Source organism: Microchirus variegatus, assembly GCF_963457635.1.
Source record: "Microchirus variegatus genome assembly, chromosome: 19".
NCBI lineage: Eukaryota > Metazoa > Chordata > Actinopteri > Pleuronectiformes > Soleidae > Microchirus > Microchirus variegatus.
In genome coordinates this window covers 3,556,276-3,575,030 of record NC_139820.1, presented here as the reverse complement: position 1 = coordinate 3,575,030, position 18,755 = coordinate 3,556,276, and the positions used below count along the sequence as shown (strand labels likewise).

Here is an 18,755-nt window from a genome sequence, read left to right as displayed (position 1 = left end):
TCATGAGAAATAAAAGTGCTAAGTAGAACCATATGAGGTTCTTCGGCTTGTCCTCGTAGGAGAACCCTTTTGGAGGGTTCCACCAAGAAGGGGTTTTAAAGGGTTCTCTGGATCAAAATGGTTCTTACTGGAAACATATGTACTGGAACCCTTGCAAAACCCTTTTTTTTTCGGGAAAGGGTTTTTCAGAAGCAAATGGTTCCAAGTAGAACCTCAGCCCTTGTAGAAGAACCCTTTTGGAACCCCTTATTTCTAAGAGTGTAAAGAAGGAAATTACACTAACGACAAAAGCCAACCCACAAATGTAGGACGACGTTATCCCTACCGGAGCTAAATCAAGCTAGAGCATGTCTGACATATCTAGCAAATACCAATTGGTCTCACGGACGTGGTGTTTTCTGAAGCTAGCATAGCCTAGCATTGGGTTAAAACGGAGCAGTATTGTGTCAGTTTTGACCCGGTGATGTCAACAGATGCCCTTGATCAAGTGTAGACCGGGGGGGGGGGTTTCCCAATCCTGATCCTGGGGAGCCTGGGAGTGTGTTGGAGGTCTCCGGGACCAGGATTGAGAAACGCCAGTGTAGACGGTACACCTCATACCTACAGAGTTAATTTATTGGACTTTATTTAAAACATCCATTGGACTAAACAACATAAGCGTATATCGTATATCGATCGCGAACAGATACAAGGCGCAAGTTTTTTGCTGACGGAATCCCTCCGAGGCGCATTAAAGGATTTCAGTATCGCATTACAACGCGGGCAACTCATCCCCCTCGACCGTGAAACGGGAGTGTGTTGCTGATTTTTGTTTTTATCGCCGTGTGGAAGTCTATCGTTTTGTTGTTTTCCCGAACACAACCCACCGCCCCCCCCCCCCCCCCCTCCCTACCCGCCACTACCATCTTTGTTTTCTCTCCTCAAATGTTGCCTTAGTGCTGACTGCCAAGCGAAATCCAACGAACACAGGGCAAAAATGTACACACACACAGCATCACAGTTCTTTTACGGGCATCTCTGGAATGAAATGACTGTATATTGAAATTGAATTTTGTCTCATTTCGACCCCCCAGCACGTTAAAAACCAAGCATTTGACATCGTAACGGAGCATTCCAATTGAAATCAGGTCAAACTACTTCTCCAACTTTATTTAGCTATTGTGATTTCCCCAACTTATTTCATTCGTTTTACATATTAGGGCATCGAAGAACGCGTCGCTCCATTTTCTTAAAGAGTAAATGATATCTATCTCTCTATAAATATATGTAAATCTATAATTCAGTATATTATAGTGTTAAACAAAAAGATTACGCTTTATTTTAGGGCATTACGCCAGTTCTGTATAAAAGAAAAAAAAAAAGACAAAAGAAAGAAAATCTGTGGTCTGTTATTAAGTGTTATTGTGATAAGATCTATGGTGAGGTCGTCCACACCTCATCTGTTATGTTGCTTTCAGGGTCAGGAGATGTTTTTATTTTGGAATAATAATACTTACTATTGAAAAAAAATGAAATAAAAATACAGCAACAAAAATTGTGACCAAAATATGAAAGTATATATGCACACATATATACTTTATACTGTGTAGGCGTAGACGTGTGGGTGTTCTGTGATATATGTTTTTCAAAACGTTACGGTACGGTATTCAAACGATAGGATTGTGTACAAATGTATGTTTTTGATGTGTTCGATTGTAACCAATAAAAAAAAATAAAGAAGCTACTGATAAAGTTAAAATTGGTGTGTTTTGTTTTTGTTCTTAAGTTTTCTTGTTTCAATAAAAAGTGTGCAGTAAATTCTATTACTTTTTATCAGCTTGTAATTGTAGTTCACAACACATCCATAGGGTGGCGGTGTTGTCAAAGAAAATCCACTGTAAAGACAGCGCAGCAAAACACCGGAAGTGTTGTTATTTTTCTTTAATTTACTGTTTGTGAATATTGGTGAATTCATATGTATGCAACGTATATTATAAATATCTTAAATAATTAATTGAACACACATTTGTCGATTTCCGGTGAAAAAAGTACGGTTTCAGTCAAAACGGAGGCTGCGTTCAAGTGCTGTAGGAAACTTCATTGACCGCTTTGAATCATCTGTAGAGCTACGCCACAGAACATATAAAGTAGATAACACGTTTAGACGGGAGCGCGAGAATATTACGCCAGCTTTTATAATAGCTAAAGCTACTTCCCTAATTATTTAGTTATTCTCATTAATTCCACCCGAGTAACAACGAACTGTGAGAGAGCAGGACAAGACGCTGGACTTTACGATGAGTCAGTGAACGCAGCAGCACCCGTCCAACATGGCGGCCCAGCGCAGGAATTTAATGCAGAGCGTAAGTGAAAACTCAACAATTTATCACTTTTCTAAACACGCTATGTTATAAGTAAACAATAAGCGGTGCGTGGCGTTGTTTTCGTCGTCTTCCGCTTTGTTTGTCGTCCTTGTTTTATTGTCTTTCACTTATTGTTTCGTGTCGCTTCTGTGATGCCACTGCATGCTAATTTGGTGGAGCTTGTCAATAGGAGTGCTAGCAGTTAGCTCTGTCAAAGGGATGCGGTTCATCAGTGATCTGTCTCTCAAAGGAAGTAGAATTGTTTAAGAAAAATGAAGTGGAGAGTGTAATCAGCACCCGTTTTACACTGATCGGCGTGTCTTTGGCACCTGGTGTGAGCCGTGTGTGCGTTAGTGTGAGTGTCTAACTTGCTAGCTAACTAGCCACATAGTAAACAAACACTGTGGTTGCATATGATTAAGTTTGTAAATTAAAACTCCACAATTCAACACTTCCGAGGCCCATATTCATGTTCGTTTATAAGCAAGAATGTAACAAAACATTCATAACGTTGAATTAAAAAAACAAGATGCTGCACTTATTCTTTATAAATCATCATTATCTCAAAAAAAGAAGAAGTTATAACTGCAAGTTTGGGCCATATGAAGATAACATGTATCATTATAATGTGACCCGAGACATCATATTTTGATGATACACATTTGTTTTCCTTAACAAAAAACAAAATATTAGAGTTAATCAATTAAATTTGTGCATTTTTGTGTCCCTGTCTGAGGCCTATCTGGCACCTAGTGTTTTGTTTCCCCTAAATTGTTCCTGTCACATTGTTATTTGTGCTTATGTTAATACTTTAAGGGATTTTATATTAATTTGGCTGTTTTTTGTTGCCACTCGCAACCCGTGGAGATGCCCTGTCTTTAAATTATAACCCCAGTGGTCATTTTTGATACTTTTACTTTATTCTTCATGCTTTTTTTTGGCATTATTTATATGTGGATGTACAATTAATTACTAAATATGGTCTTAATTTTTATTTATGTTGATATAGTGGAACTTCAAGCATATGTAAATTAATTAATAAATACATTAATTGTGCACTAGTCATGGATTATTACTTGCCAGTGCTTGTATCTATTCAGAATCGACACCTAGGCTGCAGTGTGGAATATAGCCAGTGGGTGGCAGCAGAGGTCAATCGATAAGTGGTGTATTATCTCAAAGTACATGGAATTCTCTTGCTATTAGAGGTTAAGAAAGCAGCTTTGTAGTGAATTATTCTATGGTTATTACCAGATAGGCAGCAGAGGCGATTCTAGAGTCTGTAGGGGCCCTAAGCAAAAATTCTCAGGGGGCCCATCTAAGCAGTTGCCTGCCTTGCCTGCCTCACAAACTGCACCTCTGCAGATCACCACACACGTGTTATTGTTTCTCACCCACGACAGCATCAGAGTTGGACAGATGACCTGCCACTGTGCCAGATGTGTGGGGTCGGCACAGCCCCCAACTGTGTGTACAGCCCCGACGGCAAAGGAACCCAGGGTCACCCCAACGAGGACGCTCACCTCAGGTTCAGGTGAGCCAGTGACTTATTATCAACAGCTGCGTCTCATTTATCACCGGTTTTTCTTTTCCGTCTTCCTGCGTAAGAAGGTGATTAATGACTCCCTTGAGTCCACGTGGCGTAGCTCACCTACCTGAAATATATATTATCCTAATCCTATCCTTCGTGTTGCTGCAAGTACAGCTCAGGTAGCGGCAGACGTTCATTCCATTCATTATGACGCATACTGTACAAGTGGCAGTATATTAAGGGGTTGAATTAAATTACTTAATCCTGTTACTTTCTCCTGTGACCTATATAAAAAAACAACTTCCTTGTGTTTTTTTCCCCCCCACCAATCAGAAGCGAGGACGGCTGTTTCCTGTATGGCGTCTTCAACGGCTACGACGGCAACCGGGTGGCCAGCTTTGCCTCCCAGTGTCTGACGGCTGAGCTGCTGCTGGGGCAGCTCAAACCCAGTCACACGGACAACGACGTCCGTCGGATCCTTACTCAGGTCTGCGTTTATTCTATATTCCTGTGTAATTCAGTGCTAGCTGAAAGTCTAGATATCGGTACCGCATCGTCAGCATTTTAAATCAGTAACTAGCATTAGCACTAGCTAACGCGTGCTATTAAAACTGAGTTTAAAGTCAGAATTCTGGTATTAAACTCAATTCTGACTTTATTCTCAGAATTCTGACTTTATTTTCAGAATTCTGACTTTAAACTCCAAATTCTGATTTTAATCTCCAAATTCTGACTTTAAAACTCCGAATTCTGACTTAATTCTCAGAATTCTGGCTATTCTCAGAATTCTGGCTATTCTCCGAATTCTGACTTTAAACCACAAATACTGACTTTATTCTCAGAATTCTGACTTTAAACTCCCAATTCTGACTTTATTCTCAGAATTCTGACTTTAAAACCCAGAATTCTGACTTTAAACTCCAAATTCTGACTTTAAACTCAGAATTCTCACTCATTTTAACAATCGGGGGGGTCATGTAAACATGACATTTTAAATCAGTGACTAGCATTAGCGCTAACGCGTGCTATCGTTGTCGTCGCAGGCCTTCGACGTGGTGGAGAAAAGCTACTTTGAGACGATTGACGACGCTCTGGCGGAAAAGGCTCACCTGTCCAACTACGTCCTGCCGCACAATGAGGTAAACACACACAAACACACACACACACACACACACGTGCTCAATTTTAGCTGAAAATGAAGACTTGGGATTTCGCCGTTGGTTTCCATAGCAACCGTTAGATTTGGGCATCGCCCTGGGCTAATTCTTAACCACTGGAGAACGGGCGTGTTACATGCAAAGTGGTTCATATGGTTCCATTAGATAAGCTTCTCTCGGTTGGATCCAGCTCTCTTCTTTCTCTCCTCCTCCTCCCTCCATCCTTTTCCCTCCCGAGTGTTTTCTAGCGTTGATATCGTGGCGCTCTGCCAAAAACAAACCGCTCTCTATGCAGCATTCATTAGGAACACGTTTTCCCCTCTCTTTGCACACTTTCTCTGGTTTTGTTGCTCTATTCTTTCACATTTCCTCTTTTATCTTTCCTCTCGTTTCCTTTTTCCGCGCTCCAATTGAGTCTCCTCCTCCGTCCTCCTCATCCACCGACTAATCTTACTCACCTTACTCCCACTTTCTCTCCTCCCGTTGTCTTTTCCTCAACTTCCGGGCCTGCTCAGAATGTGTCATTCCACCAGCTTTCTCCCCAGAACCAGAAGGTGCAGGAGCGGCTGAAGGAGCTGGAGCAGGAGGTGTCGGGAGGAGCCACGGCTGCGGTGGCGCTCATCCTCAACAACAAGCTCTACATTGCTAATCTGGGTATGAAAACACACACCAGAGTTCAGAGTCAAATCTACCCAGTTAATAATGAGATTGACGTGACACTTCCTCAGCCTAAGCTCCCTATTTTAAGTGGTTTGCTCCAAAATAGTTGTGGTCACTTCAGTACTTGCTTTTACGGAAGAGGAATTCTGTCTTTAAACTCAATATTGACTTTATTCTTAGAATTCTGACTTTAAACTTAGAATTAAACTCAGAATTCTGACTTTAAAACGGAGTTTAAAGTCAGAATTCTGTCTTTAAACTTAATTCTGACTTTAAAACTCAGGATTCTGACTTTAAAACTCAGAATTCTGACTTTATTCTCAAAATCCTCACTTTAAACTCAAAATTCTGACTTTATCCTCTGAATTCTGACTTTATTCTCAGAATTCTAATTTTAAAACTCGGAATTCTGATTTTTAAACTTAGAATTCTGACTTTATTCTCAGAAGTCTGACTTTATTCTCAGAATTCTGACTTTAAACTCCGAATTCTGACTTTATTCTCAGAATTCTGACTTTTAAACTCCAAATTCTGACTTTATTCTCAGAATTCTGACTTTAAACTCCGAATTCTGACTTTAAACCCAGAATTCTCACTCATTTTAACAATCGGGCGGTCATGTAAACATGACGTCGCACACGTCTTTTTCCAGTCAGTCGTCACGGAAACTAATGCTTTAATGCGCCATTAACACATCAACGTGCCCAGCACTATTAGACTCTGATGCGTTTGATGACGTTAAAATTGCGTCCGTTAGCACCCTCACGCTACAGGATAATTTGGCGAAAAAGATAATCTGTTCAAATCAGCCTAAAATCAGGAGGATTGTTGGAATGACTGCGTCTGGACAGTTTTATTCAGCTCAATACAAGTGAAATAAAAAATATTTTGCACTATAATCTTTTCGTTATTTTGCCAGACGTTACCACAAAATGACGATTAGCCATGGTTCAGATGTTGAGCCTAAACCACACACACGACGAAATGCCCTCACCAGAAAACACATGTTTTACACCCCTCCCTCCCCCCCCCCCCGCCCTTTTATGCAGAAAGTCCTGTTTTCTGAGGTTTCCAGAGACAGATGTTTGAGTCTCGTCTCGATTCAAAACAAACCGTAACAGCGTTAGTCATTGTTTTTTTTTTTACCCTCCCTAGCTAGCTGCAGGGCGTTAGCGGTGCGATGACTCGCGCCGAGTGTAACGTGTGCTATGCATATATTACTGCGTTCCCAGACCAAAAACAGGTGCAGCGTTGGCGATCAGCCCGCTCATTTCGTTGTTTCATTGTTTTGTTTTTTTGGCAGCTAACGCTAATTCCTGCAGAATCACTTCCAGAGGAAAGAAAGATGAAGGCATTTAAATATCCATGCATACTTTTTTGAGTAGTAAACTTTACTTTTTACTGAACTAATCAGTTTGAAGCTTTTTTTCAGGATTAAAACAAAATTTTGCTTCTTAAGTGTGAATATTTTCGGGTTCCTATGCTCCAAATAACCCGAGAACATTGTCATTTCCAGGTTTGACGAACACCGATCGACGTTTTTCAGCATTTTTTGGCCATTTTTTGGACCAAACGATTACTTGATTAATCGATAATAAAAATAATCATGATTTCCAGCTCTAAAATTAGGGTCAAAATCCTGCGTAGTTCTGCTTTAATGACATAAAATACCACATTCACCCTGTTAATCCCACATAAACACAGTTACTGTGTATATTATGTTCCATGTTCCCACTTGAAATGGAAAAACAAAAAATGCATCCGTCATTTAGAATTTCACACGACAGCCTTCGCCTCTAGGACAATTCAAAATGAGGAACATCAAAATAAGAGCGTGGGAGACAGAAAACGCCCCCCGGAGGAGTCACAGTCAGTCATTTTTAGGCATCGCTTCTTAGGAATCATCAAAGTTGACCGGACCGCAGCTGCTGTAGATAAGAAACGTTCACAGGCAAGTAAAAAGAACCTTTATATTTGCCCTAAAATCAAGATATTATAGCTTACTTTTAGCTGTATTTACCAGTAACAACTTAACTGTGCTTAATTGTGCTCCTTAGGTTGTGTTAAAGGCACCATATGTAAGAATGTGGCCAAAAACGGTTACTACATTCAAATTCAAAATACAGAGGTCTTTTAGGTTTGGTTTTCCGACGTATCTGGCAACCCGTGGCTGCTCGGCAGCTGAGACTCTACTGACTGCAATTATTGGTAGACGGCGGTAGGTGGTACAAATATATTTTGCAGACTGCAAATCACGTTTATGTTTTGAAATCATGTTTTTGGCATGTGGCGCCACCTACCGCGCCGTCTACCAATCATTGCAGTCAGTAGAGTCTCAGCTGCCGAGCAACCACGGGTTGCCAGTCACGTCAAAAAACGAAACCTAAAAGACCTCGGTGTTTTGAATTTGAATGTAGTAACCGTTTTTGGCCACATTCTTACATATGGCACTTTTAAAACAAGAACATTTGGATATATATTTATTATTTTTATATCCACACGCTCTATATGTGAGGTAGTGTTTTGGTCAAATATCCTCCCTTCACCCTTTCTTTTCATTTCCAAGGACGTGGACCTGGAGATAAAACAGGGTTGGGGGGGGGGGGGGGGGTGTATAGCAATTAGTAATAGAGGTAGAAAGTGGGACTGTTCTCTACACTCTGTAGGGGGCGGGGGGGGGGGTCAAGAGTTCAAAGTTGACAGAACATGAATCCCATAGAGGTTTAAACATCAGTGTGCTCTGGGAAAGAAAAAAAAAAGCCCTGGCAAGCCGAGCGCTGATGTGAAATGGATTTGACAGTGAAGGTCGTACAAGCCATAATTTCATATGTGTGTGTGTGCGTGTGTTAGCGTTAGCATGTGCGTGTGTGTCTTCCTGTGGTTATCAGGACCAATTTGGCTTTTAAACGTATCACTGAGGTGACATCGTTGAACAGCTGTTTATGGCTGTTTAAGTCCTACGTTTTGCGTCTTTTCACAATAAAATGTCAGTAGAATTTTACAGGAAGACACTTTGGCTGTTTGATAGCGTCATTAGTTCTTGTCATAATAATAATAATAATAATAATTATAATAATGATGCTTATTATCCCCAGATTAAGGACCGTACAACTCCTTAAACCAGTGGTCAGCAACTGGTGGCCTGGGGGCCAAAACTGGCCTCCCAGCATTTATATCCGGCCCTGTAGATGAATTCAAAAAACAGATAATACTACTACTTATAATAATATTAATAATAATGATAAAAAAAAATACATGACATTATTTGCTTATTTTCACAAATACAAAATACATTCGGAATTCAGAGTCTTTTATTTTGAAAAAAAGTTTAAAAGGCACAAAAACTGTAAGAACAATTTTGTTATTTTCACATTTATCCTATCAAAGTTATATATTTTTGCTTGTATATATGTTTTTTTCTTTTCTTTATTTATATGTATTTGAAATAAACCCATGGACACCTTTTTGAGCTCTTATGCTCTCATTTCCTGTTTCCTGTTTCCTGTGCAGGCACCAACCGGGTGCTGCTGTGCAAGTCCAGCAGCGACGGCCAGAACCAGGTTCTCCAGATCGGGCGACCGCACAGCACCGACAACGAGGACGAGCTGCAGAGACTCGCCGCCCTGGGTGAGACGCAGATCCGTGGTTTATAAAGAGTGACGAATATCGATTCATTATGTATTAAAACGTTATTTTTTTTAAAGGTAACCGAGAGCACAAAGCTCCTGTTAGCGACCAGATTCTTGCCAATGCGCAACCTTAAATCTAACTAATAAATACACACCGGTACAAATCCATTTATTAAAGTGGACAAATTTAAGTATATTTAGACACACACCTTATACCTGGCAGCAGAGAGAGACGACCATTAGTGCAGATTAGCTGCCACAGACTCCCTCTCTCTCTCTTTGGGTGATTTGTCCACGGTAAATAGCCAGTGTGAGCTAATGGTCCAGTAATGAAGGGTGGGGTACGCAGCAGAAAATACATACATTGTGATTTGCCCCCCCCCCCGCAATAAATAGAAAGTGGAATTGGCCGCATTGATTTTTCTAGCAAACTTGATGCTGCGCCAGTTTGGGTTTTCCAGGCCCTCTCTCTCTCTCCGTCTGAATGATTTAAATGAAATGAAATTCCATTAACCGAGCACAAGGTGACCCACCCCCCCCCATATTTTCATCCACCCACCCCCACCCCCTTCCTTCTTCTACTTATTGCACTCGTCTTCCCCTCTACCCCGTCACTCTGCCCACACCAAAACATTTATTTTCTAATGATATCATATGCATGCTATCCACATGGAAGTGGCGTTTTTCCGTCGCTTATCTTCGCTGTCGTCTTCCTCTGTAGATGGTTTGGTCTGTTCGCTTTATGATGTTTCATCCCCCCCTATCTCTTCCAGGTGTGGATTCGGCTCGTGTGAGGCAGGCGGGGCAGGTCGCGGCACAGAGTAGCACCAGGAGACTCGGGGACTACCGGGTCAAGTTCAACTACAGTGAAATCGACCTGCTCAGGTGACGCCACAGTTCACGCAAATAAGCGTCATACAGCCACTCCCCCAATACCTGAAACTCCTCCTCCTCTATGTTATTGTTAATTTTGCTTTGTTTTATTTGACGTACGACTAAGGGCTTAGAGGTGGGAATCACCGGCGGTATGATACCGTCACGATATCTAAGTCACGATGCGATATCACGATATCTATGATATCGTCACGATATCTAAGTCACGATATAATATCATCACAATATCTAAGTCACGATATCTAAGTCATGATACGATATCATTTGCGATATCCAAGTCACGATACCTAAGTCATGATAGGATATCGTCACGATGTTCAAGTCACGATATCTGAGTCATGATACAATATCATTGCGATATCAAAGTCACGTTATGGCCATGATATCTAAGTTACGATAGGATATCGTCGCAAGGTCCAAGTCACGATACGATGTCATTACAATGTCAAAGTCACAATACGATATCATCACGATATCTAAGTCACGAAAAGATATCATCACGATGTCTAAGTCACGATACGATATCATCAAGATGTCTCAGTCACGATACGATATCATATCATAAAATCGGCACGCAAAATATCGCGATATTCCGCTGTATCGATTATTTCGCCCACCCCACCCCCCCACCCCTAGTGGACATGTTGCTACACTGCAACTGTGTACAAAATCTGCGTGGCTTGACCCGAGATAGATTTGCATCCGTTTTTCTTAGTTCCAACCCCCGACTCCCGATGTAAATGGAACGCACCGTTGACGAAACTCAACAATCAAGTGTTCTGTCTGTTCAGCCGAGCGCTCTTACATACTGCAGCTTTAAGAGCAGTGTTTCAGGGGCAGCTAATGAAACACATTTATTACAAATCTCTCTAGACCTGTGTGTGTGTGTGCGCCCAGGGACAATGAATGCAGGCCATAATATCAGATGTGACTCTGTTCCAGCTCTCACATTAACCACAGCTGAGTCTCATGAAATCCTAGGAACCGCCACCCCCCCCCCCCCCCCCACTGCCTTCTCTCCAATGTCTTCATTTCCTGTCTGTTGTTTAAGCCAAGTGAATCCATCTCGTATATCTAATAGTTATTCCTCGTATGACGACGCTTAATGAAACACAATACTGCAGAATATATACAATTTCATCCTCGACGCCGTCAAAGAGAGTGCAGGAAATTCTTCAGATCCATGAGTCAGGTGATGTTTATCTCGTTTATCTCCTCATCTAATCGTCTCGTCTTGTCTTCCTCCACCGTCAGCGCGGCCAAGGCCAAACCAATCATCGCGGAGCCGGAGATTCACGGCAGCCAGTCTTTGGACAGCGTGTCGGGCTTCCTGCTGCTCATGTCAGAAGGTCTCATCAATGCCCTGGAGTCCGCCCACGGCCCCGAACAGGCCAATCAGGTTAGCCCACATTCGTCCAGGGCAGCCCAACCGCATTCCCAGCACTCATTCTTCAGATTTTTTCTTTTTTCTTTTCCACATGAGGCAAAAAAAACAATATATATATGGGTGGGAATCATATATATATATATATATATACACGGTCCATGATATCACTATACAAGTGCAGGGGTTTCTTCTTCTCGCCCGCTGACATCGGTAATGTAGCTTTTCCTCTGGCTCTCCTCTTCTGTCACTGTAGGAAATCGTTGCCATGGTAGCGGCAGAGCTGGCCCTGCAGACCAGCCTGGAGGCGGTGGCTCAGTCGGTGGTGGAGCGCGTCAAGAGGCTGCACCACGACGTCTACGTGTCCGGCCGTCAGAGGGCGACCTACTGTTCCCGGCACGAGGACATGACTCTGCTCATCCGCACGCTCAACTACCCGCTGGCTGACGGAGCGCTCACGCCCACACAGGGTAAGATCACGCATCACACAATATATCTAAGTCACGATACGATATCATCAGGATATATACGATATCGTGATATTTAAGTCACGATAAGATATCATCGCGATATCTAAGCCATAATACGATATCATCACGATATCTAAGTCACAATGCGTTATCATCATGATATATACGATATCATCGTGATATCTAAGTCACGATAAGATATCGCAATATCTAAGCCACAATGCGATATCATCACGATATCTAAGTCACAATGCGGTATCATCATGATATATACGATATCATCGTGTGATATCTAAGTCACGATACGATATCATCACGGTATTTAAGTCACAATAAGATATCACGATATTTAAGTCACGATACCATATCATCTCGATCTAAGTCAGGATACGATATCATTGTGATATCTAAGTCACTATCATCTCACTATCTAAGTCGCGATACAATATCATTACGATATCTAAGTCATAATACGCTATCATCACGATATCTAAGTCATGATACGATATCTAAGTCACAATGATATCATCACGATATCTAAGTCACAATGCGATATCGTCACGATGTCCAAGTCACGATACGATATCATTACTATATCTAAGTTACGATATCAAGTCACGATACGATATCGCCACGATATCTAAGTCACGATATGATATCGCCACGATATCTAAGTCGCAATACGATATCATCACAATATCTAAGTAAAGATACGATATTGTCCTGATATCTAAATCACGATATGATATCATCGCGATATCCAAGTCACGATACGATATCATTGCGATATCTAAGTCACGATACGATATAATTGCGATATCTAAGTCACGATACGATATCGTCGTGATATCTAAGTCATGATACAATATCCTCACAATATCTAAGTCACGATACGATATCATGGCAAGATCTAAGTTAAGAGGTCCTCTTTTACTTTTCAGAATAAAAGCTTTGAATTCTGAGTGAAATTGTCATTTTTATTTGAGAAAATCAGGGGTTTGACATTTATAGTTATAGTAAATTTTACTTATTTATAGTAAAATTTCCGATGAAGTTCAGTTAAACGTATACTGTAGAGAGAGGAAATACAAGAGTGCTGTGATTTCTAATTTTATACCTTTTTATAAATGACATGTTCTCCTCTCAGGTGGTCGTATCTACCCGGTGTCTGTGCCGTACTCCAACAGCCAGAGCACCAGTAAAACCAGCGTCACCCTCTCGCTGGTCATGCCCTCCCAAGGTACGCTCACCAACGGGACCAACACTGCCTCCACCTTAGAGGAAGGCACTCCCACGCCGGGGTGAGTCTGATTTGTTTGTTTTTGTTTTTCCTCCTCCCACCTTTTACTTCGGTTCTTCAGTTTGTTCTGGACTTTCACGCTCATGCCATTGTGCACACATCGTCGTCAACTTGAACATTTTCACTCGTCCGTGCTCTCCCCTCTGTCCAACATACACTATATGGACTAAAGTATTTGACCTCATAGATGCTCTTCAGAATGAATTAAAGGTGCATTATGTAATAAATCTAAATCAACTGGCCATAAAATCCTCCTAATATGTCACAGAGACTCAGGAATAATGTTCATATAACAAACTGAACTCGCCAACAACAACAGTACAGCCAAAATATTTGCATAAAAATAAATATTTTGCAGACTGCAAATCATGTTTTGGCATGTGGCGCCACCTAGCCCTGTCTACCAATCATTGCAGTCAGTAGAGTCTCAGCTGCCGAGGTTTTTGTTTTCAGTTGCGTCTGAAAACAAAACCTAAAAGACCTCTGTAATTTGAATGTAGTAACCGTTTTTGGCCACATTCTTACATATGGCACCTTTAAACACAAATTTCCATTAAAAACACTTTAAAATCTTAAAATAAAGTCTTGTGGAAGCTGCAAAAGTGGGACCAATCCCATGTTAAAGTACCGTACATGTATTTGATAACATATACTTTTGTCCATATAGTGTACATGCCTCTTTCCTCCCTTACTGATAAGCTAATTGTTGGGGGTATTTTAGCTAGCTGCTCCCATTCCACGCTTGCTATTTGTTTTATTTTGTTTATTTGATTTTTCACTTCCTCCTCTGTGAACTTTGCTTTGCTTCCCCATTGTTCGACACACACAAACTGTGGATTAATTTCACCGTATTGACTCGGCACAATTGATCTAGGACAGCTGGAAAAGTGTGTCAGTATCGAATTTTCCCCTTTAGCACAGTAGCTAGCTAGCTAGTATCATATCCATATACAGAGATGTAATGACAGCTGCGTCCTTTTACGTAAAAGAAAAGAATAACTAGCCCCATTTTCCTGTTGTTGTGCTACGGCGCGTCACAGCACAGGTTGTCGTGAAACGTTACACCTGACCTCAACCACGTTATTTTATTCGGAGGAAGGGTGTGGTCACGGCGAGGGGAGTCCATGACCCCGTTCTGTCATGGCATTCAAATGCTTTTCCTAAGTGATCCAGTTACGTTATGTGGACGGGTCTGAACACACGTAAACGCATCGTTCTTCTTCTTGACATTTATGCTAGCGCCCTCTCCGAAATACTATGTCAGTTTCACTGCGGAAAAGAAGCTAAATGCAGGGAAATATGTACACTACCGTTGAAAAGTTTGGGCTCACCTATACAATTTGTTTGTGTTTTCCATTAAAAGTCACACTTTTATTCATCAAAAGAGTTGCAAAATGAATAGAAAATATAGTCAAGACATTGACAAGATTAGAAATAATGATTTTTATTTTGTCAAAGAACCAGCAAAACTGTTTTCAGCTGTGCTAACATCATTGCACAAGGGTCTTCTAATCATCCAATAGCCTTCTAGCGCCATTAGCAAACACAACGTACCATTAGAACACTGGAAATGGGCCTCTATACACCTATGTACATATTCCATTAAAAACCAGACGTTTGCAGCTAGAATAGTCGTTTACCACATTAGCAATGTATAATTTAATGTTGTATTGTTGTAATAAGGACATTTCTCAGGGAACCCCAACTTTTGAATGATAGTTTACATAGATATTAGCATCGGTTATCAGCCTAAGTCCATTTATTTCATGTTACGGCAGCGCGAGTAGTGCTTTTGTAGTAGTTTGGCGCTTCCTGATTTTCTTTTCCCCTTTCTATCGTGGTCATTCATGCATTACTAAAATTAATTCAACGTTTGTGTTTACACTAGTGCTGCGTTAATGCATGATGCGTTTCCCTGACCGGAAAAAAACGCGTGTGACGTCATCTTTACGTGACTCCCTATTGTTAAAATGAGTCTCTAAAGTAACGCTAAACTTTAAAAACAGAGGCACACATACGCAGTGCACAGGTACGCTGGTTTATTTGTAAGCGCTGCTCTTTTCGTTTCATAAACAGACCGCTCCAGTTCGACTGTAGGCAGATAAGCGTCGCTCAACAAGCTAATGCAGCTAACGGAGCTAAATGGTAACGCGGCATGCGTTAACGTGCGTTGACCTAGTGCCCAGCACTAGTTTACACACAGCCCACAGTCGACGTAAACCGCTGTGGTGTGATCGTAATATGACTGCGCAAGCTAGCCTAACGTGGCGTCATTTCAACGTAGCTGCAGAGTTGTGCACATTTCACTCAGTCGGCAAAGGATTACTTTCCACTCTCTCGTCGTCTTCCTGAAGGACTCTTGTCGCTCTGTTTCTGTCTGTCACTCACTGTCAGAACTCAAATCGTCATTTCTCTTCCTCATGGTCCCCCCCCCCTCCCCAATATCCGTCCCGTGTCCTATACGCTGTCTTCCTTTAGCATGTATCAGCCTGCTTCCTGTCTAAGCTCCGGTGACATCCCGCAGCCCGTCATTGAACTCCCTTCTTCCCCTCTTCTTCCTCCTCTCTCCGTCTCCACCTCCCTCTTCTCCCTTTCCACCACCACCCCGGCTCCTCCGCGTCCTCCCCCCCTCTCCGCCTCTCTCCTTTGCCTGTCCGCCCGGGACGTGGGCGTCTGCCCGTCGATTCCGACCCTCATGCCCGTGTCCTCCCCGCCCTCCGCCCTCCCCCTCCACCCGCCCTTCTCCTCCTCCCCCTCCACCCTCTACTCTAGCAGCCAGAGCCCGACGGCGACGCTGCAGTCCACCAACACCCAGACGCAGAGCTCCAGCTCCAGCTCGGGAGACGGAAGCCTGTTCCGCCAGAGAGGCAGTCAGGCGGCGCAGCCCGACGAGACGGGCAGAGTTCCGCCCTACGTGGACTTCACTCAGTTTTACCAGCTGTGGGGCGGTGACCACTGCGACGGCCAGAGCACCCAGGGAGGAGGACTGGGACCCCAGTGATAGGGAGGATGTGGAACTGTGATGGGAACAGAGACTCTAAGAGGTGGTCGGGGGCTTTTAATGTATCATAACGAGAGCTTAGTGACCCAAAGGACACGTGGGGACGGACGTGGCTACTTGGCCACGAAAATGATCTTCTGTAATAAATGCTGGTGGTTGTGAATATATATGTAATCCTGACTGTAGCCCCTTTTTCTGTCACATGTAAAAAATATACATATATATATATATATATAAATGTAGGAATCTCATCAAGATTAACGATTTGTAGAGGTGAGGAAAAATGACGTCCTGTAAGGCCATGTAACGGGATAAAATAATGTCTTTGAAAGTATTTTTTATATGTTATGAAATATATCGCTTAAAATGACTCAACATTTTTGACTAAACTAAGACTGGTTTTTGACGTCTACTGTGGTGACAGGTGGTCATCTAAGAGTCTAGACTCAGTGACAGGTATTTTTTCTTAAAGCACCCTGTCATTTGTTTTGTTCACATTAAGAGACATTCCACTGTACGGGGGGGAATGCTGAGTATTTATGCCGTCGCCTTTTGGCGGCAAAATCCACTCTAACTTGGCATGCCTTAGGGTTTTTTTTTGCTAAGCTAAGCTAAGCGGGCGAAATGGGTAAGTGGTTAGTCAAGAATCTCAACTTTCCAGTTTGAAATTGAGGTCCAAAGGCTCATTTAAACTCCGGTATTTTGGTTTGTTTTACGTCCGTCCCGGGAGTGTCGTTTCCATCACTACCCAACATACCTCTGCGTGTCTTTCGCGTTGGTACGGCAATATTTTGTACTCTGTGGACTTGACTAAAGCTGCAACTCACGATTATTTTCATAATCAATTAATCGGTCAATTATTGGTTTGGTCCGTAAAATGTCAGCAAAAAAGTCAGATCAGTGTTTGTCAAACCTGGAAATGACGATGTTCTCGAATGCCTTGTTTTGTCCACAAACCGTTTTTTTTTGCTAAGCTAAATGGGCGAAATGGGTCAAAGATTAGTCAAGAATCATCGCCCGCCAAATTGTAATGACAATACGACCAACTTCCAGTTTGAAATTTAGGTCCAAAGGCTCATTTCGTTTGTTTTACGTCCGTCCCGAATCTTATTTCCATCCCTACCCTACATACATCTGCGTGTCTTTCCCGTTGGTACGGACCTTTGCGCGATACTCGGATCGAAGAGGTTATCTTTTTGTGCTTGATCCGAAATCATCAAATCGTCGTTGACGCTATACCGCCCCCACAATTTCCGGTGGTATTGCTCCATTTTTTTTGTTGAGAATACGTGGGCCTTCAGATGTCACCAGATAGCGCCTCTGCTGGTCGCAAACAGAACTCCATTTACTTTCCCATTATTATTATTTTCCTGACAGGGTTCATGGTCTCAATCCAATATGATGTCCGTCGTATAAATTCTTCCCGTTTAGACGAAAATAGACAATAAAGCACGGCACTGTATTGACGGCTAGCGCCATATCGTCCTGGTTGTACGCGACGTGAAGTTTTGACTAGGCGCTGGTCAAGTTTTCACTGGAATTAGTTTTCAAAAAGACTACGTCCGTCTACTTTTATATGCAGTCTGTTGACTTGACCCATTTTCAATGACCCAATAAGTGACTCACTTAAATTTTACTAAAGGTGCGGAGGCCTCGTCCTGTCCTTGGGGGAAAAACAAACAACCTATTTGCCTTCCAAACAGCTCATGTCCACGTGGCTGAGCGTGTCATGAGGAAGTTTTAATAATATTAAAACTTCCTCATGACACGCTCAGCTCAGACATATTATGTCCTCGCAGTGTCATGCTCTTGCTTTTCACAGCGAGAATCCCCTCTCTCCGGAGTGTGAGGGTGCCATATTTCAGAAATTACCTCATGTCCACTGGCGAGTGGGTGTGAGGGCATGAAAAGTCGCACGATTTTTGGGAATTTTTCTGACTAAACGGTGACTCGTCGTACCTGTTCCGATGTAACCGCGAGGATTCCGCAGACTTCCCGTTTGCGGAGGTCTGACTCAAACATCACATACAGATAACGCGGGTTCTAGTACATCTCCATTTACCGTCGATGGCAAACAATTCACAATGTCTACATGAGGCTTAAGAATGATCAAGCTGTACTTCTGCACAGTTTTATTTCATTATTTTCGCAAAGAAAACAACAAAAGTCTAATCCTAGCAACTTATCGGCAACAAGCTATTATTAAGTGTCGGCCTAATACAACACGTGTTGCTGACTAATAAGAAAACGCTGTAAATGACGAGAAAGAACCACTGAGGAGGTTTTTTCGGTGACACCACAGTGGCGCGGTATTGACAGATGGGGCGAACATGAGGACTTTGAGCTCCGACAGATTGTGTTCATAATACAGAGTACAAGAAAAACTA

At 42.2% G+C, this 18,755-nt stretch overlaps 1 protein-coding gene across 3 annotated transcripts; it reads left to right on the top strand.

Annotated features, from left to right (window-relative positions):
• The first annotated feature begins 2,295 nt into the window (after positions 1 to 2,295).
• tab1 (TGF-beta activated kinase 1/MAP3K7 binding protein 1) lies at positions 2,296 to 16,610 on the top strand. Of its 3 annotated transcripts, none has more exons than XM_083906363.1 (11): positions 2,296 to 2,342; positions 3,746 to 3,876; positions 4,207 to 4,360; positions 4,917 to 5,012; positions 5,576 to 5,684; positions 9,201 to 9,317; positions 10,093 to 10,204; positions 11,468 to 11,612; positions 11,854 to 12,067; positions 13,215 to 13,368; positions 16,140 to 16,610. In XM_083906363.1, exons 1-11 carry the CDS (start codon positions 2,310 to 2,312, stop codon positions 16,366 to 16,368), a joined length of 1,494 nt encoding a protein of 497 aa, XP_083762489.1. In that variant the 5' UTR covers positions 2,296 to 2,309; the 3' UTR covers positions 16,369 to 16,610. The 3 variants fall into 3 exon arrangements, with proteins under 3 accessions (XP_083762489.1, XP_083762488.1, XP_083762487.1); XM_083906362.1 differs by having other exon boundaries at positions 5,564 to 5,684; positions 16,143 to 16,610; XM_083906361.1 differs by having other exon boundaries at positions 5,564 to 5,684.
• The last annotated feature ends 2,145 nt before the right edge of the window (positions 16,611 to 18,755 follow it).